Below are 27,586 nucleotides of genomic sequence, written 5' to 3'. Positions count from 1 at the left end.
TTACATTTTGATTTCTTCCATTTAGCCATCACATGGTTTGCCCCTCACTGGTTATTTCTTGTGCTTGGCTACATGTGGTGCCCCATGGCACAAAACTGATAGAGAGCAAGTCATTTCTCCTGGGTGCCTCGGTTGGCAGCTGCCTGCTCATGCCGCCATCCCTACGCCATGCCCTTGATCGTATAGCATGATGTCACTGTTTTGCTCACTCCTTGCTCCCGCAATAGGAAGTCCCATGAGGGGACGGGTTTTTGTCTTACTCCGTTCCAGCGTTGGCAGGGTCTGCTACATGCCCATGCACAGCACAGGTTATACCCATCAAGTGTGAGAAAGGTCTGGTGGTCAGCAGTCCCATTGGGAGTGTGGGACACTGTCTAGGAGAGTCCTTGGGGGACAACTAGCAGGCAGAAGTTCAGGAGGGCCATGTTTCTTAGGCTCTGAGTTCTTCCTGGAGAGAAGGTTCTGGAGTGGTGGGACCCCAGTGCTCAGCCTGGAGGGGTCCAGCCAGAGCCACATAGCCACAGATCGTGGTGACATTCACAGCAGAGAAGGCACTGTGGTGTTGTCCAGGTGCAGGCTGTGTGCCTGAAGCCTCCGTGTGGCCGCGGGGGCTGCCAGCTTTGATGTGTCCTGTCCTGCTGTGTCGCTGACGACGCAGGACTGCGTGTGTATGCTTAGGAAAGCTCTTCTACTTTTCTCTTCTTGAAGGACTGAGTATTCACAAGTCACATGGCATGCATGCTAGAAGCAGTGGCCAGGGCTGGTGCAGTGGGGAAGCTGCCGCTAGGGGCGCCCGTGTGAGTCTCAGCTCTTGGTTCAGGCTGCTGTGGTGTGCACTCTGCAGGCAGTGGCTGCTGCCACCTTGTGCAAGACCTGGTGGAGGTTCTGGCTCCTGGCCCTCCCCAGCTGTTTACTGACGTTTGCCAAGTGAACTAGGCAGATGTGAGAGCGCTCTCTCTAAAGTAGGAAAATTGAAAGTGATTTTTGACATGGTTTGTATCCATTTTGTGGTTGTCGCTGGTTGGGAATCACCGTGTCGCTGTAAGGTGAAAGGCGGGTGTCTCTAGTTCACTGAAGAGTTTTGGGGTGAGGGGGAGGGATGCTGTGCTAATTGATGGCAAGAAACTAATCTGTGGCTGTTTAAAGCAACGTATTCTGTTTTGGGATTTTAAAACTGTGATCAAAACGAAGTTATAATATGAGGCATTTGAGCAATATTGGGAAAGATCTGTTTATAAAATATTTGCCGGTGCAGCCTCGTTTGGTGAAGGGCAGTAATTTCAGCTCCTGTTTGCGAATGTTGTGGAAGGCAGCCATGGTGTTGTTGCCTTGTGTGGGTGGTAAGTGACGGGCACAGGGCAGCTGGCACGTCACGGCCGTGTGGTTGAGTCCTGACGAAGCCACGTAGGAGTTCAGAGGATGACAATGGGTAAGGGCTTTGGATATTCCTTTTTTTTTTTTTTGCAAGTTAGATTTACAGAGAGGAAAGACAGAAAGCTCTTCCATCCACTGGTTTACTCCCCCAAGTAACAGTCGGAGCTGAGCTGATCCAAAGCCAGGAGCCACGAGGTTCTTCAGGTGTCCCATGTGGGTGCAGGGTCCCAAGGCTTTAGGTCATCATTGACTGCTTTCCCAGGCCACAAGCAGGGAGCAGCAGGGACGTGAACTAGCGCCCATATGGGATCCCAGCGGTTGCCTGGTGAGGAGTTAGCCGCTGAGCCTTCACACGCTGGGTCAGGGCTTGGATGTTTTGGTGGCTAGACACAATGAAGCAGTTGCACTTGGAATTGAACAGTTGCTCGCTCTTTCTCTCTCTCCCTCTCTCTCATTCTCCTCTTTCTCTTTCCTTCTTTAGTGTTTGCTTATTTCATTGGAAAGGCAGGATTATAGAAAGAAGAGAAAGATCTTCCAGGTCTTGGCGTGGTGGCATAGTGGCTAAAGCCCTTGCCTAGAACACATCAGGATCCCATGTGGGCGCCGGTTCTAATCCCCGCAGCCCCACTTCCCATCCAGCTCCCTGCTCGTGGCCTGGGGAAGCAGTAGAAGATGGTCCAAAGCCTTGGGACCCTGCACCAGCATGGGAGACCTGGAGGAAGCCCCTGGCTTCAACTTGGCTCAGCTCTGGCCGTTGTGGTTACCTGGGGAGTGAACCAACAGATCTTTCTCTCTGTCTCTCCTCCTCTCTGTATATCTGCCTTTCCAATAAACAAACAAACAAATCTTAAAAAAAAAGAAAGATTTTCCATCTGCTGGTTCACTCTGTAAGTGACCACGACAGCTGGCGCTGAGCTGAGCCAGTCTGAATTCAGAAGCCAGGAGTTTCTTCTTGGTTTTCTACAAAGGCTTTGGGCCGTCCTCTACTGCTTTCTTGGGCCCTAAGCAGGGAGCTGGATGGGAAGTGGAGCAGTTGAGACTCAAACCAGTGCCTGTATGGGATGCCAGTGCTTGGAGGTGGAAAATTGGCCAGTTGGGCCAATGTGCCAGGCCTAGATGCTCATCAGTGTATCAAGTGCATCTCACATAATTAATGATTAATGATTCCTTGCCATGTAGGAGGAGCAGCTCTGCTCTGCCCTCTGCTGTTTGCATAGGTCTCCTGCACATGGTCATTGGTCTAGTGTGGGTGCTGGGCGTTCCTGAAAAGCCTCTGAGCTGCTGAGTGAGACCTGTCGGTCCACACCGCTGACCTCAGAGCTGTGGGCCTGGCCTGTGGTGTGTGAGAACCTGGGTTAGACCACTGCTGGCCATTAGAACTGCTTGTGAGGCACGTCTTCCAGCCGATGAATTGAAGAAATGTCTGCCAGGATTGTCAAGCCCCAAGTCGCTGTAAGAGGGGCTTTTCTTTTCTGATTACAACAGTGGACTTGGAAATTTGGGTCATGAAGTAAGCTGTGGTTGCATCGCTGAAGTCTTTGGAGGGCATGTCCCAGTTGGTGGTCAGGTGGAATTGACCAGGTGGCATCTGTGCCTCCTGGGTGGGCTTGGTCAGAGTCCTTCGCTGCGAGTGCACCTTCTTACACTCTTCTGCCCAGCCTCTCGGGGAACTCTGTTTTGCATTAATAACCAAGGCAGGGCTCAGTGCAATGGTTTAGTGGCTAAATCCTTACCCTGCTTGTGATCTGGGAAAGTAGTAGAGGACGGCCCAATCATTACCTGGGGACTCTCTACCTTCGTGGGACACCCAGAAGAAGCTCCTGGCTTCAGATCAGCTCAGCTCCAGCCGTTTCGTACACTGGGGGATTGAACCAGCAAATGGAAGATCTTTCTCTGTGTCTTTCCTTTTCAATGTAAATACATCTTAAAAAAAACAAAGCAGCTCATCCAGGGGAAAATTCTGCAGGTGTTTGCTCAGTTGGGTGGCTGTTCCAGTAGCTACTTCAGCTTGGCAGCTCTGTTGAAGAGCCCCTTGGCAGAGGCAGCACCTGGGAATGGAAAGGCAGGCTTCCCCTGTTATGGTGGCCTCTGGAAAGAACCACTTTCGTTCCTGGCAGGTGGCCTCGAGTAGTCCAGCATTTGTCAGTTTTCGCAAATTTCATTAGGAGAGAATTCTGCTGAGCAGATGGCATTGAGAAGTTTCTGGTCCTAGAGTGCTCAGTGTTGGTAACCCCAGCTGTGTGTGTGTGTGTGTGTGTGTGTGTGCGCATGCATGCGTGTGCAGGGTGGCACTTGAGGTGTGTGTGTGCATGCATGCACGCGCCCGCAGGGTGGCACTTGAGGTGTGGTCAGAGGCTGTTAGCAGCCCTAATGGCCAAGCTGGGCACGAGCAACAGGAGGGTTATTTGAAGGAGTCAGAGGAGGATCTGCATTGGTTGGGGAGTGCACAGGTGCCTTGGGGACTTGGGGGTGCTTGCAAATGCAGAGCGAGGGGAAGCGTGGCTCCTGGCCTTGGCTCCTGGCCTTGGCTCCTGGCCTTGGCCATCGGGCTGCTTTATGGGACAGCTGGCCTTTCCTGAGGCATGTTGGATGCGTGCAGCAGGGGCTTCCACTGGGCCCAGAGTCCCTCTGTCCCTTTGCCTTGAATCCCTGTCCCTGTCCAGCAGAGGCTGAGTGGCTTTGTTGCGAGAGCCTAGGGTGCCTTTCCTAGACTGCCCGTGCTGTCCTGGGGCTGTGCTGCGCGAGGTCCTCTGTGGTAGTACCACGTAGCATTCCCTTCTGGGAAGTTCTGCTGCTTGTTAATTCCTCTCACCCCTCCTTTTTTCTTCTTTTATTTTTTTAAGTAGATTTATATTTATTTTTATTGGCAAGGCAGATACAGAGAGGAGAGTGCCCGAAAAATGCTGGTATTTCCTGTCTTCTTTTGTCCTTATTCTCTTCTGAGATCTCATGGGCTCAACCTTGTGCTGTGGCCACTTGTCGCCATCCGCATCACCGGCATTTCAGATGGGCGCTGGTTCCAGTCCCGGCTGCTCCATGCACCCGAGAAGGTGCTGGAAAATGGCTCAAGTACTTTGTGGGAGACCAGTGTAGGCAGACGCCGGTCAAACTCCTGGCTTTGTTGTGGCCATTTTGGGAGTGAACCAGTGGATGGAAAATCTGCTCCTCTTTTGTTCTGCATAGCAAATTTATGAAAAAAATTAAACAAAATCTAAAGATGGATTTTCTTCAACTTGGAAGGTGGATCACATGGTAGTTGCGTTATTTTCCTTTAGGGCAAAGTAGATATTTTATTAGTTTTCCGTTAAGGTTAATTCAGTTATCTTGATGATGTTTGAAAGTATTTTTTTTTTAAGATTTATTTATTTTATTACAAAGTCAGATATACAGAGAGGAGGAGAGACAGAGAGGAAGATCTTCCGTCCAATGATTCACTCCCCAAGTGAGCCGCAACGGCCGGTGCGCGCCGATCTGAAGCTGGGAACCAGGAACCTCCTCCAGGTCCCCCATGTGGGTGCAGTGTCCCAATGCATTGGGCTGTCCTCGGCTCCAGGCCACAAGCAGGGAGCTGGATGGGAAGCAGAGCTGCCAGGATCAGAACCAGCGCCCATATGGGATCCTGGCACTTTCAAAGGAAGGATTAGCCAGTTGAACCATTGCAGTAGGCCCATAACATACCATTTGAATATAAACAATAAATAACATTTAAAAAAATACTTTCAGGGCCCTAGCGGCTAAAGTCCTCGCCTTGAAAGCCCCGGGATCCCATATGGGCGCCGGTTCTAATCCCGGCAGCTCCGCTTCCCATCGAGCTCCCTGCTTGTGGCCTGGGAAAGCAGCGGAGGACGGCCCAAAGCCTTGGGACCCTGCACCATGTAGGAGACCTGGAAGAGGCTCCGGGCTAATCCTGCCTCACCCCGTGATCAGTGGGGCTAGGCCTGGTGTGGTTTTTTTGTTATTTTTTTTAACTTCTGTGGTTTGTTAGTTGGTTTTAGAACATTTCACCATCCCTAAAATGGGCATTCTTCTGCCAAGGGACATTTAGGCAAACTATACAAAACAATCCACTTGAAAATCAGTACATTTGTTGGGTTAGGGGTCCCGCCTGGAGTTCCCTTGTCAGGGTCGGACCAATGATGCCATGGGCCTTTTTTTCTTTTTAAAGATTTACTTATTTTTATTGCAAAGGCAGATATACAGAAAGAAAAGAGACAGGGAGATGTTCCATCCAATGATTCACTCCCCAAGCGACTACAATGGCCTGCTGCTCCGATCTGAAGCCAGGAGCCAGGAGCCAGGTCTCCTATGTGGGTGCAGGATCTCAAAGTTTTGGGCCATCCTTGACTGCTTTCCCAGGCCACAAGCAGGGAGCTGGATGGGAAGCGGGGCCACCAGGGTTAGTGTCGGTGCCCATATGGGATCCCGGTGCATGAAGGCGAGGACTTTAGCTGCTAGGCCATCGCACCGGGCCCTTCATGGGCCTTTTGCAGCCTCTGGGCCAGACTCTCCTGCTTTCTGTGCCTTGGTATTCCGTCTGATTTGGATGTTACACAGGGAAGGCCTGACTTTTTTTCATTGAGGTTTACAGGATCATTCAGGTTATAGGTGATGACATTTTTAAACCTATGGCTTTTTTTAATGTCATTTATTTGAAAGGCAGAGTTATAGAGAAGGGGAATAGCGATCTGTCATCCACTGGTTCACTACCTGAGCAGCTGCAGCAGCCAGCCAGGGCTAGGCGAGGCTGAGGCCGGGAGCTCTGTCACAGTTCCAAACCCAAACTTGTGTTTCCTTATCCCTGTTAGCTCCCAGACATTGTTTTGAGGGGGCAGGAAACTACTGTACCGTCCAGCACACTGTCACTGTAGATGCTTTCCCAGCTTTGGGCTTGGGAAGCCGACTGTCTCGCCTTGCTTCCTCCAGATGAGCTCCCTGCCGTGCTGTGTCTCACTCCTGCCCTGTGGCCCTGGTGCCCCATGTGGTGGTGGTCGTTCAGCTGCCGTGGGTGCAAGGTGTGCACGGCCCACTCGCCTCTCACGCCTGTCTTCTGTTCCCATCAGCCCTTTGGAGGGAACCCACTGGTGTGTGGAGTTTCTGGAAAGCAGCAGCATCGGCCAATTAACGGCTCAGCATGCTGCGCTCGGGCGCCCCCTGGTGCTGCATCTCGGCCCGTGCGGCTCCAGCAGGAAGCCAGGCCCCGCCTGTCCCGTCCTCGCGCCTGCCTTGGGCCTCCATCGAGGTCACAGCTTTGATGCTCCTTTGGCGTGAACACCGGCGTTTCCAGCTTTGTTCAGCCCCCTGTAGCAGGAGAGGGGCGCACAGCCTGGTGAGGGTTCTGACGTCTATGCCCCTTGTTTGACCTCACTCTGTTCTTGCAGTCAGAGCGGAGTCATGGGGCTTGTGGTGTTTTCTTCCCAGCAGTTTAGGAGGCCTGTCATGTCAGGCAAAAATTATTTCTATATTTATTTCACCTAGACATAAGATCTACCTGCCTCATTTAGCAGACTTTAAGATCAATCATTTAATTCTCGCAAGGAAGGAAAATACATGCGCATAAGAGGGGGTGGCGGGTTTTTTTCAGATTTAGGGTTTTTTTTTTTTTAAGAACTTTTCATTTGAAAATATTTCCGGGCCCAGCGCAGTGGCCTAGTGGCTAAAGATCTCACCTTGAATGTGCCAGGATCCCATATGGGTGCCAGTTCTAATCCCGGCAGCTCCACTTCCCATCCAGCTCCCTGCTTGTGGCCTGGGAAAGCAGCCGAGGATGGCCCAAAGCTTTGGGACCCTGCACTCACGTGGGAGAGCAGGAGGAAGTTCCTGGCTCCTGGCTTCACACTGGCCCAGTATCGGCCGTTGCAGCTCACTAGGGGAGTGAATCACTGGACGGAAGATCTTTCTCTCTGTCTCTCTTCCTCTCTGACTTTCTAATAAATAAATCTTTAAAAAGAAAATAGTTTCTGATGCAGAAATAAGACAGACTAAATATACACAAACTCTCAAGTGCTGCTTCACCCACACTGGCCTGGTGTTAAGATGTCACCTGTTCATGTGATCGTTTCTGTGGCTGGAAGGACCTTTGCAAACTCACTGATACTTCTAGGAACCTTTGAGGTAAGCAGATGGTGCGTGGCCCACCGCGTCCTGACGTGCAGTGACGCAGGGGTCACTTGGGCACCAGTGTGGGGCCCAGGACACAGTCCAAGGTCAGGCATTCTCTGAGCTTTTTGAAATCTGGAAACTTCCCCCAGGCTTTCTTGCCCTTGGTAATGGTCATCTTTTTGCCAACCACTGGGCAGGCTGCGATGGTATTTGCATGCCCCCTCAGTGTGGGTACCCTGGGGTCCCTGATGAGCTGGGACCTGGCCCCTGGTGCGCAGGCCACTCTGAGTGGTGAATTTTGTCTGCTCTGTGGGATGTGTTGTGCAGTACTCAGCCTGCCTTAGCTTTTGTTTGCAGGTTTATCAGCATTGTTAATACTACCCCCCCAATAGACTTTTTGTCAGTTTATCAGCATTTTTAATACTAATCCCTCCCCCCCCAACTAATAGACTGTTTCAGTTTATAAGCGCACTGCTGTTTGCTGCTTGGAGCCCTGCTGACGGTAAAGGTCTCTTCACAACCCACTTCCTGGTCCCACGTGTGATTTTTGCCAGTCTGTGTGAGTGTTCCAGTGGTTGCTTTGCCTGAAAGCAATAGTTGCTGATTTAAAAATACTCCCTTACAATTGGAGGAAATTCATTTTCCTTCTGAGAGCTCGGTCACGGGCCTTGGCCTGAATTCCTTTAGATACCCCGAGCGCCTGCGCAGGGCCCAGGAGATGGTGTGGGGCTCTCCCAGGATATAGGAGGCCCCTGACCAGTTTGAGTACCAGAGGGCAGCATCAGTGCCACCACCCTCCTGGGTTTTTCTTTCTTTTTAAAAAGATTTTTTTTAATTGGAAAGGCAGATTTACCGACAGAAGGAAAGACGAAGATCTTCCATCCACTGGTTCACTCCCAAAATGGCCACAGTGCCTAGAGCTGAGTCACCTCCAGGTCTCCCACATGGGTGCAGGGCCCCAAGGACTTGGGTCATCCTCTGCTGCCTTCCCAAGCCACAAGTAGGGAGCTGGAAGGGAAGTGGAGCAGCTGGGACACAAACTGGCGTGCATGTGGGACCCCTGCACAGCACCTGGAGGATTAGTTGGATTGAGTTTGCTAAGCCACCAGGTCACCTTCCCCTCACCGGTCACCTTCCCCTCACCGGTCACCTTCCCCTCACCAGGTCACCTTCCCCTCACCAGGTCACCTTCCCCTCACCGGTCACCTTCCCCATACCTGACAGCCAGGCTAGGCTGCCACCTGTAATGCCAGCGTTCTGTGTGTCCCAGTTGGTCTTCTGACCCAGCCGCCTGCTCAGGGCCCGGGAAAGGTAGCAGGAGAGATGGCTCAAGGGCTTTGCCCAGTGCTGTCCTGCCTGCCTCCTGGCTTTGAGGTGGCCCAGCTCCAGCCATTGTCACCACCTGGGGAATGAACCAGTGGTTGCAAAAATCTCTCTCGCCCTCTCTCTGTAACTTTAATGTTCAAATAAATAAGTAAAATTTTTTTTTAAAGGCCAGAAAGAATGAGCGCTCGTTCTGGTTCCCTCCCCTGAAATGAGCACAGGGACCCAGGGCTGGGCCTTCAGCCACTGCTCTCCTAGGCCGCACAGCATGAGCTGGATCAGAAGCGGAGCGACTGGGATGCGCGCCTGCCTTCCTAGAGGATGCCAGCACCCCGAGCTGGGGCTTGGCCCGTTCTGCTGCTGGCCCCTCGAGCCAATGTCCGAGGGAGTTATTTTCCTTTTACACTTGAGTAACTAGCTAGCAAATCGAATTCTGCGAGAAGTTGCTCTAGAATTCTAGGGATAGAATCTTCTCTGTCGCAGCTTGGAGGCATGGCCCCCTTGCGGCCTCGCGCAGGGGCAGGAGCCCAAGGCCTTGCGCCGTCCTCTGCTGCTCTCCCGGGTCTTCACAGGGAGCTGGACGGGAAGGGGAGCAGCGTCCCTATGGGACACAGCGCCGTGTGCAGAGGCCTAACTGCCGGCGGCCCGTCCCAGCAGGCCATTTCTAAGTTGTTTTGGCTCCTGCTTGTTTCTACCATTGCTGTCGAGGCACGGTTTCTTTTTGTGTGAGATTCCGCACTTGTTTGAAAAGCCAGATTGACTGAGCCGGTGTGCTTCCATGTCTTGGTCTCCACTCTGGCCCCCCAAGCCCCGGAGCTGTCATCCTGCAGCCTTCCCGGGCACCCCAGAAGGAAGCTGGATTGGACAGAGCAGCTCCCATTGGGGATAGGGATGTCACACTGTGCCACAGTGCGGCCCCCCATGTCCAGGGTTTGTGTAGACTTGTGCAAGTGCATGGACAGACGCTGAGAAGCTGTTTCTGATTTTGCCGTTTGCTTACAGTTTGAGTAGATTCCAGAAATGGTTTCCTGGGCAGTTTTGCTGCCTCCCTGCCGTGAGAACCTGTTGCTGCCTGTTCACCTTGTCAGTAAAACTGAGCATTGCTGCTTCTGTCTCATTGCTGGCTGCCAGGCCACAGTCACTGCTGCTGGGGTTCCTGTACCCACTGCCAAGCCTGGCACCAGCAGATTCACAAGGATTTCTTAATGGCTGCATGGCGGCAGCTTGCTTGTGGCAACCTAGACTTGCTAGCTCTTCTTCCAGCTCCCATCTGTGCTGCTGTGTAGCCAGTTGCTGTTCTGTGAAGTCAGAGCCCACGAGGACCATGTCTGTCCAGGCATCTGTGGGTCGCTGGTCACGCTCAGTTGCGTTGTTAGATGTGGAAGCTAAGCATATCTGTAAAGACTGATAATCTTTCTCTGTGGGATTTCCCTTCTTCCATTTTGAACTGAGTTTTCTGCTTTGTGTTGGTGTGTTTTTTGGGGAAGCTGGGACAGTGTGTGTGGTAGGAGGAGTGGGACTGCGGGAAGCGGAGGTTCCCCGTGCAGGGCCGTCTCCGAGGGTCTGTGTGCTCACGGCCGGACTCGCAGCACGCTGTGGCAGCCCCGGGGCTGTCTTGGCGCTGTATAGAGAAGGCTCAGGAGTATTTTTGTAATTGGAAGATGCTATCCCTGGAAATGGATTTGCCCTCAGTCTGCCGAAACAAGGTTTCTGGGTGTTGAGGCCATATGCTTCCTAGGATCGGTAGCTTTTTTTTCTGAGTGTCTGTAATTTGTGTATTTTATCTGACCAGTAACTCTTTTTTTTCCCCTTCAGTATATTTTTGGAGACTTTAGTCCTGATGAATTCAATCAGTTCTTCGTGACTCCTCGCTCTTCAGTGGAGGTAAGAGATGGTTCTAGGGAGGGGCTCGCGGTGGTTGTGTGTAACTAACAATTCCAGTGTTTCACACATGGAGAGACTGATGGCATTGTGAGCCCGCTGGCAGTTGTTGGGCTTGTTTGCCTTGGTGGCCCGGAGAGAGAAGACAGGGTGGACACTGTCAGGACCTCCCTCCCCAGGGCCAGGGCCTCTGCTGGAGCTGTCAGGAAAGGCTTCCCTGTGTGGGGGGTGGGCGGAGTGGGGGCAGGTGGCCACTGTCACGGCACCAGGTTATGCTGTACAAGCTAGCACATGCCTCACCTTTGGCCGTGCTGGTGGGTGGGTTCTGTGATTATAGTTACTCAGTGCCGGTAATTGTACAGTGTTTGCCTTTGGTCAGTGCTGGGGTTTCGGATCCAGCTCCCTGCTGGTGACAGCAGCGGAGGACAGCCTGACCGCTGGCCCTCCACCTGCGAGAGTCCCTGGCTCAGCTCTGGCCATTGCGGCCATTTGAGGGTCGCCCTAGTACATGGAAGACCTCTCTCCCTAGCCATGCATAAATAAATTAAATATTGGAGTGCCCCGTGTCCCTTTGTGAATCCCCAGGGCCCCACCCCTGGAGGCTTTCTTGCCGACCTCAGGACCTTCCTGGAGGCTTTTGGTCATCTGCTGCTCAGTGGTATTATAAGAGAGTTCCTGCTGAGGTTGCGACTGGAGTCCTCACAGCCTCTGTCAATGCCCCGTGCTGTGGGTGCTGCTCATCTCTCACTGAGTGCTCCTCACCTCTCTGAGTGCTCCTCACCTCTCACTGAGTGCTCCTCACCTCTGACTCTGAGTGCTCCTCACCTCTCACTGAGTGCTCCTCACCTCTCACTGAGTGCTCCTCACCTCTGACTCTGAGTGCTCCTCACCTCTCTCACTGAGTGCCACTCACCTCTGAGTGCTCCTCACCTCTCACTGAGTGCCCCTAACCTCTCACTGAATGCCCCTCACCTCTCACTGAGTGCTCCTCACCTCTGACTCTGAGTGCTCCTCACCTCTCTCACTGAGTGCCACTCACCTCTGAGTGCTCCTCACCTCTCACTGAGTGCCCCTAACCTCTCACTGAATGCCCCTCACCTCTCACTGAGTGCTCCTCACCTCTCACTGAGTGCTCCTCACCTCTCACTTGTGTGCTCCTCACCTCTGACTCTGAGTGCTCCTCACCTCTCACTGAGTGCTCCTCACCTCTCACTGAGTGCTCCTCACCTCTCACTGAGTGCCCCTAACCTCTCACTGAATGCCCCTCACCTCTCACTGAGTGCTCCTCACCTCTCACTGAGTGCTGCTCACCTCTCACTTGTGTGCTCCTCACCTCTCACTTGAGTGCTCCTCACCTCTCACTGAGTGCCCCTCACCTCTCACTGAGTGCCCCTCACCTCTCACTGAGTGCTCCTCACCTCTCACTTGTGTGCTCCTCACCTCTCACTGAGTGCTCCTCACCTCTCACTGAGTGCCCCTCACCTCTCACTGAGTGCTCCTCACCTCTCACTGAGTGCTCCTCACCTCTCACTTGAGTGCTCCTCACCTCTCACTGAGTGCTCCTCACCTCTCTCTGAGTGCTCCTCACCTCTCTCTGAATGCTGCTCACCTCTCTCTGAGTGCTCCTCACCTCTCTCTGAGTGCTCTTCACCTCTCTGAGTGCTCCCACATTGTGCCCTGCGTGGGCCTGTTGTTTTCACGCGTCAGTTGGCCATGCAGCTTCCTCTTCTGCTGACGAGCTCTTTCCTCCCTGGCATGTTTTAAGTCACGTGGCTTGTCTGTTTTTGTTTGTTTGTTTGTCTGAATTGTGGGATTAATAACCACTGGCACTGCTTGTTACACAAGAGCTTTGCATGTCACACACTGCACTATTTTTTGTCTTTTGCTAGATAAGGGGAGCCCATTTAAAAAAAGATTTATTTATCTATCTATCTATTTTTGGAAAGTCAGATGTGTAGAGAAGAGGAGACAGAGAGGAAAATCTTCCATCCATTGATTCACTCCCCAAGTGACCACAACAGCCAGAGCTGAGCTGATCCGAAGCTGGACGCCAGGAGCTCTTCCAGGTCTCCCACATGGTTGCAGGGTCCCAAGGCTTTGGGCCGTCCTCGACTGCTTTCCCAGGGCACAAGCAGGGAGCTGGATGGGAAGCAGGGCTGCCGGGACACAAACTGGCACCCAAATGGGATCCTGGAGCATGCAAGGTGAGGCCTTTAGCCACTCTGCTACTGCACTGGGCCCAGGGGAACCCATTTTTAACCTTAATGTCAAATGTATTCATTTTTTTTCTTTGCATGATTTGTGAGTGTTTAGTTTTAAGAAATATCTTTAAGTAAGTCTCCCCTTCCCTGTGGTAAGTGAAGGCGTTTGTTGTGCCATCCTTTCTGATGCCACACCTGAGTGTGCGGAGGGGTGTGAGAATCACAGTGACCAGCCGGGGGAACCTGCACAGCGGGACAGAGCCGGGCGTCTCTACACTGTGGTTGGTGCAGTCTGGGAACCTGAGTAACAAATAGATTCACTCCGGGTACTGCGTACATCTTTTCCATCCCCATGAAATGGTGCCTGGCTGCACGGTGCCTGGCTGCAGGGTGCCTGGCTGCAGGGTGCCTGGCTGCAGGGTACCTGGCTGCAGGGTGCCTGGCTGCAGGGTGCCTGGCTGCAGGGTGCCTGGCTGGAGGGTACCTGACTGGAGGGTACCTGACTTAAGGGTGCCTGGCTGCAGGATGCCTGGCTGGAGGGTGCCTGACTGGAGGGTGCCTGATTGAAGGGTGCCTGGGTGCACGGTGCCTGGCTGCAGGGTGCCTGGCTGCAGGGTACCTGACTGGAGGGTGCCTGGCTGCATGGTGCCTGGCTGCAGGTTGCTTGGCTGGAGGGTGCCTGGCTGCAGGGTACCTGACTGGAGGGTTCCTGGCTGCACGGTGCCTGGCTGCAGGGTACCTGAATGGAGGGTGCCTGGCTGCAGGGTGCCTGGCTGCAGGGTGCTTGGCAGTGGTGGTGATGAGACGCACTTGGCCTCCACCTGCAGGTGAGCTCATCACTGCCTATCTGCGCATGCACCTCCCTGCTGTGTGGCCACAACCTGAGTTAGAGCCCATCCCTGCTCTGTGCTTCCTGTCAGTTATTAGAAACGTGGTCAAGCATTTTTTTCTTTATCTGGATCCAAGAATGGATAAAAACAAAATTAAGAAATGTAAGGTGTTCAAGTGGACAAGTGTTGTACTTCCTACAAAAGCGCCCCTCCTTTCCTTTGAGAACTTGATCTTGCAGTTGGCGGCTGCCCTGGGCGTGGCCGCAGGTGTCTGTGCCCTCAGGAGGTGACTTAATGTCTCTGGGCATCCGTTTCAATTTGGGCTTCATTTGTGAACGGTTAGTAATGCTGAGTATCTGAGTGCACCCCTGTAGTGCTTTTTCCGTTTTAGGTAAATTGATGTGGTTTGTGCTTTCCTAATTCTCCATTTATGTTATTGTGTTAAGAAGTTACCAGGATAAAGAGTTGCAATGAAATGTCACCATTGTTAAATGGCATGCATTGAGGTTTAACATGCAAATCTGTTCATTCCTTGTGCAGCTTCCTCCCTATGGTGGCACAGTGCTGTGTGGCAGCCGGGCTGCGGATGAACCACCTGATGGTAAGCCACTTCTCCCGGATTCCCTGCCACACGCGTCCAGCCACATGAGCCGGATGGGCTGGCTGCCCCCAGTGTTCATCCGGACCTCAGATGGGTATTTCCTTGGAGCTTCAAGTGTGAGCCACTGAGTCACTGTGACTGCTGAATCCATTTTAAAGCCAGTGGGGTCCCTCACAGTGCCAGATGTGCAGCTGGCCTCACGTGCTCCTAAGCTGTCTCGGAGCTGTCCCTGAGGCCAAGGCAGGCTCACAGCCGTGCTCCTGAGCTGCCGCTCAGAGAGCCGGAGCCGGCTGGTGGGAGCGTCGTTCCTGCCTGGCTCATTCACTGTGTTGGCTGCTCTGGTGGTTCCTGGCACTGGACGCTGGACGCTGAGGTCCATGGTCACGGGGCAGTCACACCTGTCTTGGATGTTTCTCCTGGCCCTGGCAGGCCTCGGAGAAGCTGCACGCTGAGCATTTGCTCTGGGAGCTAGAGAATTGGAATCCCTGTGGGGTGGGCGTGGTCAGATTGGTGAGATCACTTCACTCGTAACTTCACTGTAGTTACGTTTAAATGTGTCCCTTGAAAAGATTAGCCATATTCCTGGCTCTAGCTACAATTATCATCAGTTTCCTAAGAAATGGATGCTGTGTCATACAGAAAGAGCAGGTGTATTGTAGTTAGGGCGAGCAGTAAAGGACCTCTAGTCCCTGGGCGCTGGGCTCCTGAGCTGCGGTGTGCTGGACCCGCTGCCCTCTGTTCCCCACCTCCACACGGTGGCGCCACCACTCCTGGTCCCTCCACCCTGGCGCTGTCCCTTCCCAGTCACTGCTTTCCTGGCTCTTCCCTCAAATCCACGTTGTGTCTTGCAGAGAAACCAGCTGGAGTCTGCTGCCTGCTTACGTTAGCTGCAGGCCCCTTTTCTCAGAAGCCCCTGTTCCCATTGCCTAGGTTCTCTCCTGGCCTGGGCAGAGCATCCGGGACAGGTGATCGCAGAATGTGAGGCGGACAGTTGGCCCTGGGGGTAGTAATAATCCATTTTCTTTGGTGATTTTCCTCTGCTGTTGGGGCTTTGGGTGTAAGCTTCATCTTGTTCTTGGGGATCATGTCAGTGTTCTCCAGGGATTCTGTGCTGCTTGGAGCTGGAGTCTCCTTCCCCAAGCCCGGGGGCTCGGGACGCTGTCCCCTCGTCTTTTCTGCTGCAAGGAGGTGCTGTGCTCTGGGTGTTAGGATTCCTTTCTTGAAATGTGTCCCTTGAGAACAGATGAATCACCTACCTAGCCCATGCGTTACAAATACGCTCTGAGGATTACTCCCAGTCCTTAACTTGAGGTGTAAGGCGTCCCGGAGGCTGAGCATCTGGTGACTCAGCTGATTGGGTGCTGCCCCTGCTGTCTGAGATGGCACCATGAGGCATGCCTATGTCGCAGTGACCGGAATGCGGGGTGGTGGCCATGCAGTCCCAGTCCTGAGCTTCCGTCCCGCTGTGTTGGAGAGGGTGCCCCTGCCTTGGCCGTGGGTCTCACAGGGCTGCCTGCAGACGTCCTTAGGGCAGGCTGTTTGTGCAGCAGCGCCCCAGCCTGGCAGCGAGCACCCACTGCCTTGCCTGAGGCCGTTCCGGGAGGGGTTTCCACAGTTGGCTTCCTACTGCAGCGCCCTTGGGATTGTGTCTGCCCAGAAACCAGGATTCGCCCAGGCTTCCGGTTTCCCTGTCTGCGTGCACACGCGGTTTGCAGTTAGGATTTATTTTCAGCAAGGAGGTGAAAGTGCATGCTTCTCAGTGCTGCTCACTGATGGCGTTTTTTGTGAACCGTTTCTCCTCCCCAGGACAAGATTTTCAGAGAATTGAGTTTGGGGTCAACGAGGTCATGGAGCCTGGTGGTCCTGTGCCGAGAGCCCCCAGCTGCAGTGTCGCAAGCACACTGAACCCTCAGGCTCCCGAGTTCATTCTCGGTTGTCCCGCTTCCAGCAAGAGCCCCGAGGGCACAGACAAGGAGGTTAGCTACAGCACTGCTGGCTGCCCGTCCCTGGACCCTGCGCTGGCTCACGGTCCTCAGCCGGAGGCAGAGGCTTGGGAAAACGACAGTGGCCCTGGCGGTCTCGGACAGAGGGAGCGCAAAAAGAAGAAGAAGCGGCCTCCTGGATACTACAGTTACTTGAAAGATGGTGGCGAGGCCGGTGTTTCCACTGGAGCCCTACTCAACGGCCACGCCGACTCCGCGCTCCCAGACAGCGTGGGCCCAGAGGATGCTGAATTTATGGGGGAGATGCTCCCGCCGCTCACGCCCAGGACTTGTCCCAGCCCTCAGAACTCCTCAGACTGTGTCGGTGACACTGTGCCAGGTGGCCCTTTCCTTGGGGTGCTGGGCAGCGATGCCAGGACTGCAGGGCAGCCCGAGGGGCACCAGGGGACTGCTTGTGAACAGTCGTGCCTGCCTATGGAGGCTGGCAGAGACAGCCTGGGAAGGACAGCGGGGGGTCAGCCCTATCCTGGTACTGAAGCTACTGAAAATAGACAAATACTTGAATCGCTGGGGGAAGGCCCAGCTGCCAACGGGCTGGAGGTTCACGCTGGCAGGGACATGGACTCGGACGCAGCCACAGCCGAGAGCTCCTGTCACTCTGCCGACTGTGCCGTGTCTGTGGCGGGCGCCGCTGCTGCCAGCCAGCCCGCCAAGTCCTGGGCCAGTCTCTTCCGTGACTCTAAGCCCTCTCCCTCCTCACCTGTGGCCTATGTGGAAGCCAAGTATTCCCCTCCTGCCACGTCCCCGCCGGTCCCTGAAAAGCAGGTTGAAGTCCAAGAAGGACTTGTTCCGGTGTCAGAGGATCCTGTAGCCATGCAAATCGCAGGTATAGTTAACAGATGCCCGTCACAGTGTCTGGGTGAGGAATTGCAGAATGTCTGTGCTTGAAGGGCCTGGGCGTTAGGATGGATTCCTGAAGAATGTCAGGGTGTAGTGTCTGACCTTTGTTTTGAGGGAAAAGTCTGAGTTTGTGATGAGCCCTGTTCTGTTGGCAAGCCACGTGTCCATTTTGAGCGTTTCTGATCTAGTGACCGCTCCGCAGGTGCGTGAGTGCCCTGTGCCCTGCGGGGCCAGCCGTCAGCTGCTGTTGATAGAATAACTGCCACCCTGTGTGTTCTTCATATTCAGATACAAGGAGTCATTTTATGAGTAACGCAGAGCTTTTCCTCTCCTCAGCACCTATTTTATATTGTATTTGTATTGAGCAATTGGATTTCATTCAGCTTTTACACACCCGAGTCAGCTATTAACAGGAAAAGAAAAATGAGGAGTTCAGCCAAAGTTAAAATTTTATTTTAAAGTGCTAGGGTTCTGAAGTGAGAGCAGTCGCCAATAAAAATACAGAGCTGCCTGGTTCCAGGCTGTTTGTAAGTGAAAGAATGAGGAGTACAGAGCTGCTTAATTCACAGCTTGGTAAGAGGGGCCCCAAGTTGGGAGCTGTGTGCACCCCAGAAGCAGAAGCTCACTCCCCAGGAGCTTCTGCGGGTAGCCGGGCTCACGGAGCTCTGCTCAGGGCTGGCCGCCCTCAGGCCCCTCGGCGGCGCCCCATGAAGGCCCTCCAGAAACACAATGCCTTGGGTCACAGTAGAATGACAATGTGCAGTTTTTTCCAAAAAGAGCGTTTGATGTCTGTACAAAACGTAATATTCTGAAGTTCTCCTAAAATGAGAAAGTAGTCAGTAGACTGCAACTCTGTTTGGTCTTCACAAGCGTTTTAATTTTGTATTTTATTTTATTTATTTTTTTTTTTTAAAGATTTATTCATTTTATTACAGCCAGATATACAGAGAGGAGGAGAGACAGAGAGGAAGATCCTCCATCCGATGTTTCACTCCCCAAGTGAGCCGCAACGGGCCGGTACGCGCCAATCCGATGCCGGGAACCAGGAACCTCCTCCGGGTCTCCCATGCGGGTGCAGTGTCCCAATGCATTGGGCCGTCCTCAACTGCTTTCCCAGGCCACAAGCAGGGAGCTGGATGGGAAGTGGAGCTGCCGGGATTAGAACCAGCGCCCATATGGGATCCCAGGGCGTTCAAGGCGAGGACCTTAACCGCTAGGCCACGCCGCCGGGCCCTTGTATTTTATTTTTTAAAGATTTGCTTTATTTGAAGTGCAGAGTTACAGGGAAACAGAGCTCTCCCAGCCTCTGGTTTAGGAGCTACCTGGTTGCAGTGGTCAGGACGGAGCTAATCCAAGCCAGGAGCCAGGAGTTTCTTCTCAGTTCTTGGGTGGCCAGGTAGGTGGCAGGGGTCCAAGCACTTGGGCCATCCTCTGCTGCTTTCCCAGCTGGGATTCGAAGCAGTGCCCTGTGGGTACGGCTGGTGCTGCAGGCAGAAGCTTAACTTGCTGTGCCACTGTGGTAACCCCTACAGGTTTCTTAATGCGCCAAAGTGTCAACCACATGATTTTAAGCAGCTTTTAACTAAGTAAAGTTCTAGTTCTATTGGAAGATGTGTTGGTGGTAGTAGGACAGTAGGACCTAATTGGTTCTCTTGTGGTTAACATTCTGTTTGTTAACTTTGGGGAAAGAGGGAGACAGGTACAGTGCAGACACCAGATCCATTCTTTTAAACAAGTTCTTTGCATAATATCCACAGCCGATTTCTGATTCCAGATTCTTTGATTTTCAGCTGCCTTCATTTCTGGATCATTTTTTCTATCACTGAGTCTGCTTAGTAAATGCCAACCAATTTTTGTATAACCAGAAGTATAAAATAAATGAAAGAGACAAAATCACTGTAAAGGCCGCGGCGACACACTCCGGCCCTTGCCAGGGGTCTGTCCAGCTGGCTGCTACCTGCCAGGAGGCGCTGCACCCGGGGTCTGTCCAGCTGGCTCCTACCTGCCAGGAGGCGCTGCACCCAGGGTCTTCTCTTGGTGTGGAGGGTTGGCGTGAGGCTGTCGGCTTCCTGGTTCATGTACAGTGAGAGGACTGATTGGCATTTCCCCCATGGAGTAAATGAATTAGGGGTGAGAACAGGAAATGTGAAAGGCTTGGAGACTGCTGTTTGACGCTGGGTTGGGTGCCACACCTGCCCGCCCCAGGCCTTGCTACCTCCAGTGCCCTGCAACCCAGCGCGCCTGTGCATGGTGAACTCTGAAGTTCCAGACTTCTGTGGGAAATGTGTCATTTTCCAGACCCTTGGAAGTCACAAGTAGAGCTGTGTGGTTTGATTGCTTTGCTGTTAAAATCATGCATCAACAGCATGCTTTGTTGTAAAGCAGTCTAAATAATGCCAGGTGAGGAGTCTGGGCCAGATGCCCATGTAAAATACTGTTCCAGTGGGCAGGAGCTAGGGCTTGTGCTGTTAGACTGTGCCACACAGGAGTGGCACTGCATGTCCAACCCACTGCCTACCCAATAGCCGTTCCTGGGCACAGCGGCACTGCCTGCTCTACAGCTGTTCCTGGGCACAGTGGCACTACCTGCAAGTTGACCTTGGTGTGAGGAGTGATGACTTCATGTCCACATTTCCATTTTAGGATGCAAGTGAAAGTGCACCCGAAGACTGGTGGTGTTTGAAGGGTTTGTGAATCAGTGTAGCCTTTCTCTGACTTTGGAAGTGATTTCTCTCTGTTGCCTTTCCTCCTCAAGCTGTGAAGTCAAGAAGGCCGTGGTCCTGTAACCTGCTCTGGTGGCAGGATTCTGAATGTGTGCGTTGGACATGCAACCCCTGGTGGACGGGGTTGTACTTGTCCTTCTTGCTCCTTGTTCTGTGTCTGAGTGGAGGCTAGCCTGTGGGTGGTGGGGTGTTTTGATCACTTTGCTGTGCTGCGCCTGGTTAGGTAACAAGGTAGCAGGTGTTCCTCCAAAGTGATGGTAGTGAGGAAAAGAGACCCTCAGAGAATGTTGTGGGCAGGGTGATGCCAGACAATGTGGGTTATGGGCCGGCCAAGCTCTCTGCATCTGGGCTTTTCATGGACATCAGTGCTGTTATACTCTCTACATTCTAATTTTAAAACAAAACATGAATCACTTGTAAAAGTAATTGTAGCTGATGGGGGGGTTGCAACGGTGGCGTTTGGCATAGCAGTTACCATGCCACTTGGGCACTGCATCCTTATCCCAGTGATTGGAGTCAAGTCTTGGTTAGGATTCCAGCATCCTCCTAAAGTGTGCCCTGGGAGGCAGCACAGGAGGCCTGGCCGAGTTCACCCTTCCAGGAGTGAACCATTGGGTGGAAATAGGCCCACCCTACCTCTCTGCCCTCTTACCCGTGTCTCTCCCCATCTCCTGTTGTCTCTCTCTCTGCCTCTCAAACAAACAGAAAGTAAATAATGTTGAAACAGTTAAAAAAGAACAATTTGGGCTGATACAACGGCTTAACAGGCTAATTCTCCACTTCCAAGTATCAGCATCCCATATCAGCGCTGGTTTGTGTCCTGGCTGCTCCACTTCCCATCCAGCTCTCTGCTTGGGGCCTGGGAAAGCAGTCAAGGACGGCCCAAAGCCTTGGGACCCTGTGCCTGCATGGGAGACCTGGCAGAGATCCAGGCTCCTAGTTTCAGATTAGCTCAGCTCTGGCCAGTGTGATCATTTGGGGAGTGAACCAGTTGATGGAAGATCTTTCACTCTGTAAATCAGCTTTTCCAATAAAACAAGTAAATCTTTTTTTTTAAAGATTTATTTATTTTTTATTACAAAGATCTACAGAGAGGTGGAGAGACAGAGAGGAAGATCCTCCATCCGATGATTCACTCCCCACGTGAGCCGCAACGGCCAGTGCTGTCCCGATCCGGAGCCAGGAGCCAGGAACTTCCTCCATGTCTCCCACACGGGTGCAGGATCCGAAAGCATTGGGCTGTCCTCAACTACTTTCCCAGGCCACAAGCAGGGAGCGGGATGGGAAGTGGAACTGCCGGGACTAGAACTGGCGCCCATATGGGATCCCGGCGTGTTCAAGGCGAGGACTTTAGCCGCTAGGCCACCGTGCCAGGCCCTAAAACAAGTAAATCTTGAAAGAAAAGAAAGAAGGAAAAAACAATCCCATAGTTTTTGTTGACCTGAAGATTTCTGTTGCCCACGTTGCTGCTGGATAAACGGGTCCTGAGCAGTGGAAGCCTGGCACGTGAGCTTCTGTGGAAGGCTGAGATGCAGACATGGGGAACGCAGCACTCCAAGATGTCTGAGTGACAGCAGATTGTACCAGGAAGCTGAACTTGAAAACGGCCTTTTGAAAGGTTTGAGCTGTTGCAAAAGTGAAGATACTGGTTAATTTATGTCATTTCTGAGTCATTCTGGAATTCTGTGCCATTACGACATTGCTGCAGATGATCCCACAGGTGTTGGGGGAAAACGGGCCGAGAAAGCAGCTTCCTGGAGCTGGATGAGTAGGAAATTACAGGAATGGTGTGGAAGGGAAGGCTCTGGGGTGTGATTGGTCACTCTAGGAAGCTCCTGCTGGTTTGCCCTGGAAGAAGGAGAAAGAGGTGGGCCAGCAGCGGAGGAGCTGGTTCCTGTCTCCTCGGAGCCCCGCTCCCCCATGCTCCCGGCTCTGTCCTGTCTGAGTCGGGTTCAGGCCGTTCCTGCAACTGGCCCTTCCTGGGGAGAACGGCCGCCCATGCTGCCTCTCTGCAGCGTGGTTCTGCAGGCTCAGGAGCAGTGTGTGGCCACAGAGGGACGTGAGAAGGCTGTGGGTGTGGGCTTGTCTGCCCACTGTGTGCTGCCTGACTTGGCGTTCAGGCGCTCTGAGCACTGGCTGCTGATCAGGAATTGCCGTCAGCTCCAGGCCGGGGCTGCTTCCCAGCTAGCTCGCGGCTAACCACTGACCTTGCAGGCGTTGCTGAAATATGTAGATGAAAAAGGCTCCATGTGTAGGCCTTATCACAAAACTAGGCCTGCACTTTTCTAGATGTTTGGATTTTGAGAGAAAAGCTTAGGCAATAACTTTAATTTCTTTTTTTTTTTTTTTTAAGATTTATTTATTTTATTACAAAGTCAGATCTACAGAGAGGAGGAGAGACAGAGAGGAAGATCTTCCATCTGATGATTCACTCCCCAAGTGAGCCACAACGGCCGGTGTGCGCCGATCCAAAGCCGGGAACCTGGAACTTCTTCCGGGTCTCCCACGCGGGTGCAGGGTCCCAATGCATTGGGCCGTCCTTGACTGCTTTCCCAGGCCACAAGCAGGGAGCTGGATGGGAAGTGGAGCTGCCGGGATTAGAACCGGCGCCCATATGGGATCCCCGGGGCGTTCAAGGCGAGGACTTTAGCCTCTAGGCCATGGCGCCGAGCCCTAAAATCATTTTTTTAAAGACTTATTTTTATTGGAAGAGTCACATGCCGCCCCCAGGAACGACTGTCTTCAAGCGCTGCCTGCAACTTGTGCCTTCTCTTCAACCCTGTGCCATCCCAGAGAAAATCAGAAACTCTATTTCCTTTCTCACTTGGGAACTGGTATCCCTGCCCTCTCCTTAGCCCTTCCCTCCCTCGCCCCGTGGGCTTCCCTGAGCCCTGTGCTTGCTGCTGTCTGTGCTCACCTCTGGCCTGGTTCCTCTGCTCTTGGTGTAGTCCCTGGATGGGGAAAAGCACGATGCTTCTGCTCTGTTGATTCTGAATACACCCTCGGGTAAGCCTGGGCCTCCCAGCAGCACCTCTGAAATGGAACTCATCTGGCCACCATGTGAAAGCAAAAGTAACTGGTCCGTCCCGCTGGGCCCTGGCCAGGGAGTGCCCCCCGGGGGCTCTGATGTCCCTCTCTGCTTTTCCTGCCACCCTGGACCAGGCTGCACAGCCATGGCTGCTCCTGGCAGCAGGCCTGCACTGTGCTGTGTGGAGCTGGTGACATCATGGTCGTTCTGCTCTGCTCGGCCAGCTTACCTGCAGCCTGGCTGCGTGAAGGCTGCCAGCCCTGTGTCGAGAGTGCCCGTGTTGGGGAGGCAACTGGCTCGAAGCCCCTGTTGTTTCAGAGCCTGACTGCTCTTAGCGTGGTGGATCTGTGCACATCACACTACTCTGGGACATTACACCCTCGCATCTGAGTGTGGGTGCTTGATTGTTGCTAGAAACTGTGTTAAATGATTACCTTTCTGTAACTCACCGGACATGATAGGCTGTGCTGTAGTGATAGTGAAGGGCTCTTGGAGATGGAAGAGCCCGAGTCTGGGCATAAGTCGGCATCTGGAGTCTGCTGGTGGAGCTGAAGCCGCTTACGTCTTGGGAGGAAGGAGCAGGCTGGCCCAGGCGGTAAGCCACATCACTGCGCAGCCTCTGTTGTTTTCCCTGTAATAGGGAGTTGTTCTTTGACAAGCTGGTTCCCGTGGGTGTGAATGGTGCAGATAAGGCTGGGGTCGCGGGATTACTGTGGTGCCGGGGACTGACTGCCTCCTCTGACTTCATGCCTTCTGCTGGGTGCTGGGCTGCGTCCCTGCAGCAGAGGGAAGCAGCCAGCTGGTTCTCAGTGGACGCTGTGTGGGCTTCGTGCACCTGCATGCTCTTGTTTCTTGTGAAGACGAGCCATGCGCCATGTCTGCCTCTGGTTCCTCGCTTAGGGAAAGAGGACACTCAGTGCACCAGGAAGGGGGGTGTGTGTACATTTGGATTCTGGAACCAGTTTTTATTGGACTTGAGTCTGGGACCTGGCACTGAGCACTGCTTTGGAAGAGCAAGGCTTTAGTCTGAGTCAGTTGCTGGATGACTGCTGACACCACAGACTTGCCCGCTTAGCTTGGCTCTCTGTGTGATCTGAAAGTAAGGGAGGCTGCGTGCTGGGCCTCTGCCTGGTGCCTCTGTGATCGTGGCTGGTTAGCTAAGCTTAGCGAAGTCTCAGTGTGCTTGCTGGTGCAAGGATGGTGGTGGCATTCCTCATTGTGCTGAGGGTTATGTCTTGACTGCTAACTGTTGGCGGTTGAAGAAGCACACCAGGTGTGTCCTGGGACTTGTCATGGGGTGTGGAGTCAGTCTGGGAAGACAGTGCTCACAGCTGTGGAGAGTGGCGACGGAGGGCTGCTGTTGGCTGGGGCACATGAGTAGCAGCTTCTTGGCAAATAGCACGTGAGATTAGGGCACGCACGTGCAACAGTGGCCGTGCCATGTACCATGGACGGCTGTCCCCAGAGGAGCGTCCCCGCCTCCTGGGCAAGCACTCTGTGGCCAGTTGGGCACCACATTGGTTGGGAGGAGCTGCAGGATCCACTGGTCAGCCCTGTGTACCTCCCGTCTGAGGGACCTTGTCCATGAGACACTGCGCACGTTCTCTGGTACTGATGCTTCGTTTTTAAACTTGTGTGTTTGGAGAAATATTAACATGAAAAAGACTTGGAGTTCCTGAATATCACAGCTGCCACAGGTGAGTGATGTCACGATGAGTGGAGCCTTGTTTCAGTGGGGGCTGTTAACACTGCGGTGAGGGGAGCCTGGGAATTCAGTGGCGCTAACTTCGCAAATATGCTTCTTCATTCTTTCAGAGTTGCTGGAGAATGTAACCCTGATCCATAAACCAGTGTCGCTGCAACCTCGTGGGCTGATCAATAAAGGAAACTGGTGCTACATCAACGCTGTATCCTTCCCGGTGCTGAGCACTAGGCCACCTGCTGGCTCATTCCCTGGTTCCTTCCCTTCATTCCTGACCCCAGCTTTTCCCACCCCCTGAAAGAGGATTTGTTGACGTGTGTGTATCAGGCACAGCAGGTTTTGTTCTCACAACAGTGATGTCAGGTGACTGGGTGGTGCCCACTCACAGCACAGGCTGTGTTGCGCTGACCTGGTTGTGTGACGGAGTCGAGTTCCTGACTGGTAGGTCCTTTCTGTGGACGGATGGCCCTGGTAGCTCTCCTGGGGAGTTGGGCTTGTGCTTCCCACGTCACATGCAGACTGCTCTGTGGCGTGTGTCTTGGGGACATGTGGTATGTCGGTTCTGTCTCCTTCACGCTTCCTTACACCGGCACTCAGACGCTGCAGGCCCTGGTCGCTTGCCCCCCAATGTACCACCTGATGAAGTCCATTCCCCTGTACTCGAAGGCACAGAGACCCTGCACGTCCACCCCCATGATAGACAGCTTGTAAGTAGAGGGCGGGGTTTCTTTGCCATGGGCCTTCAGTGGCTTAGGGATGCTTCTGATCCCGCTGTGAATGAATTCTGGCGTTTATTATTATTATTATTATTATTATTATTGATGTGCCAGCTATGATTTTGTATGGCAGTTAATTGTAAATGGAATTAGAGCATTATTTATTTGTATTCTTCAGATTTAGTGGAAAATATTTCAGTGTTTGCTTAAAATATCACTAGAATATATAAAAAATTATATAGAAAAGATTTGAAAATGCAGTAGCTATTACAGCATTGGTTGCTTAAAGTCTGCTGTGCTCCTGCGGATAGACGTTCTTTGTCGTCAGTCTGTCTTTTATAAAATGCACTACTTAGTGTCTTTCCCATGTTCAGTGTTCGGCTGATGAACGAGTTTACCAACATGCCAGTACCTCCAAAGCCCCGGCAAGGTGAGGCCAGTGCGCGCTGGGGGTGGTGGAGCTGGTGCCCGGGGCGGCAGCCCTGCGTGGTGGGGAGCAGGGCTCTGGTGGCCTGGCTTCTGTGCTCTGATTCCCTCTTGCTGAGCCCCTGTCCGTTTCCTTTGCAGCTCCTGGGGAGAAGGTCATGCGGGATCTCCGCCCCGGCGCTGCCTTCGAGCCCACCTACATCTACCGACTCCTCACCGTGCTCAAGTCCAGCCTGTCTGGAAAGGTCGGAGAGCGCAGGCGGGGCTGCTGCCGCGGTGGCCACAGCAGGGTGTGCAGGAGGAGGGGGTGCCGGGGTGGCCAGGGCCCTCCTGCCCAGGGCTGGCTGAGGGCATTTTGTGTGAGTGCCACGTGCTGTGGGGAGTGCTGAGTCAGGGCTGGAGTGAGTGTTCATCGTCTCCTTGTCGCGCAGAGTGGCGCTTGCGGCAGGCCCTTGACCACTGTGCTCTCCGGCCTCTCAGGTCAGTAGAGTGTGTGAGGCCTGAAAGGACGGGGATCCTCAGGACAGTTCTGTCCTTGTCACACCCCGGCCTCCACTAGAGCTCTCCAGCGCCCTTGAGCTCCCTAGCGTTTGCTTGGCAGCGTGGAACAAGGAGGCCTGGTCTCAGGGGTGCCCGGGGCTGCTCAGTGAAGCTATACGCTCCTCCTGGGTGGAACTGCTTACCTGGTGCTGAGGGGATGGTTCTGGGGACTCCCTCAGAGAGTGCTCTGTCCCCTGAGCCAGGCTTGAAGAGGGAGTGGCCAGTGCAGGGAGTGACAAGCCTCTGCAGCTCTGCTCCTGCCACTGAGTGCTGGGCTAAGGGGCTGATGGGAGAAGCATGAGAGAAATGAGCCGCGGCAGGCCAGGGGCGGGGCAGGCCTGGAGCCTCTGGCCACCGTGCTTGGCGGGGGGAGCCACACGGGCACTTGCCATAGCCTGCATGCTGTCTACTTTTTTTTTAAAGGTTTATTGATTTGACGGGGGGCGGCAGACACAGATTTTCCTGTGGCTGGCTCACTTCCTAAGTGGCTGCACTAGCCAGGCTAAGTAAGCTAGGCTGATGCCAGGACCCTTGGGCCACGCTCTTCTGCTTCTCCCAGGCTGTTAGCAGGGAGCCAGATCAGAAATGGAACAGCCAGAACACAAACAGTGCTTATACAGGGCGCCAGTGTCACAAGGTGGTGGCTTTTGCCGCTGTGCCATAATGCCTACCACGTGTGTCATCTGTCAGGGCTGCCTGTCACAGCTTAGTGCCCTGGGTTTTGTTGGGACCAGGTTCTTGCTGCTTCTGCCTTGCTCCCAGAAGGAAAACTGGCCTTCAGTGTTAGCCACAGGCTTGCACACGGGCTAGGCACAGTCCCTCAGAGTTCTTGGGGGGTGACAGCAGCCCTCCTGAACTCCATGTATCCAGATGGAGGCCTTCCCAGAGAGAGCTGGGCAGCCGTCTCGCCTTGCTTGCAGTCGCGGATAGAGAGGGCAGCAAGCCCTGGCCTGGGCAGCTGGGAATTCCCAGATCCCCAGAGCAGGCAGTTCTGCTCTGAGGAGTGGCGAGACGCACTGCCCGAGACAGAACAGACGCAGACAAGGCCAGGGCAGGATTGTGAAACGCGCGTGACTAATCCGTGCACAGCTCTGCCGAGTGTGTACGTAGAAAACGCTGCGTCATTGTTTTACCAGTTTATTCATTGGAAAGGAAGAGTGTGACAGAGGGAGAGACAGAAATATCTCATCTGCTGGTTCACTCCTCAAAAGACCACCATGGCTAGGGCTGGGACAAGCCAAAGCTGGGGACCCTTGTAGGTGGCCAGAGCTCACATGTGCAGGCCGGTATCTGCCACTT

At 53.5% G+C, this 27,586-nt stretch overlaps 1 protein-coding gene across 1 annotated transcript in view; it reads left to right on the top strand.

The window, feature by feature from the left end:
* USP10 (ubiquitin specific peptidase 10) overlaps positions 1–27,586 on the top strand; it is a 53,298-nt gene that overhangs the window by 12,188 nt on the left and 13,524 nt on the right. Inside the window, exons 2-8 of the mRNA XM_058674371.1 lie at positions 10,612–10,680; positions 14,249–14,309; positions 16,116–17,138; positions 24,719–24,810; positions 25,203–25,312; positions 25,696–25,751; positions 25,889–25,992. Of these exons, the coding sequence (XP_058530354.1) occupies positions 10,612–10,680; positions 14,249–14,309; positions 16,116–17,138; positions 24,719–24,810; positions 25,203–25,312; positions 25,696–25,751; positions 25,889–25,992 (1,515 nt within the window). The remainder of the gene's footprint in view (positions 1–10,611; positions 10,681–14,248; positions 14,310–16,115; positions 17,139–24,718; positions 24,811–25,202; positions 25,313–25,695; positions 25,752–25,888; positions 25,993–27,586) is intronic.

This window comes from Ochotona princeps, chromosome 16, assembly GCF_030435755.1.
Source record: "Ochotona princeps isolate mOchPri1 chromosome 16, mOchPri1.hap1, whole genome shotgun sequence".
NCBI lineage: Eukaryota > Metazoa > Chordata > Mammalia > Lagomorpha > Ochotonidae > Ochotona > Ochotona princeps.
The sequence above is the reverse complement of the archived record's forward strand: the minus strand, read 5'-3'. Positions and strand labels throughout refer to the sequence as shown.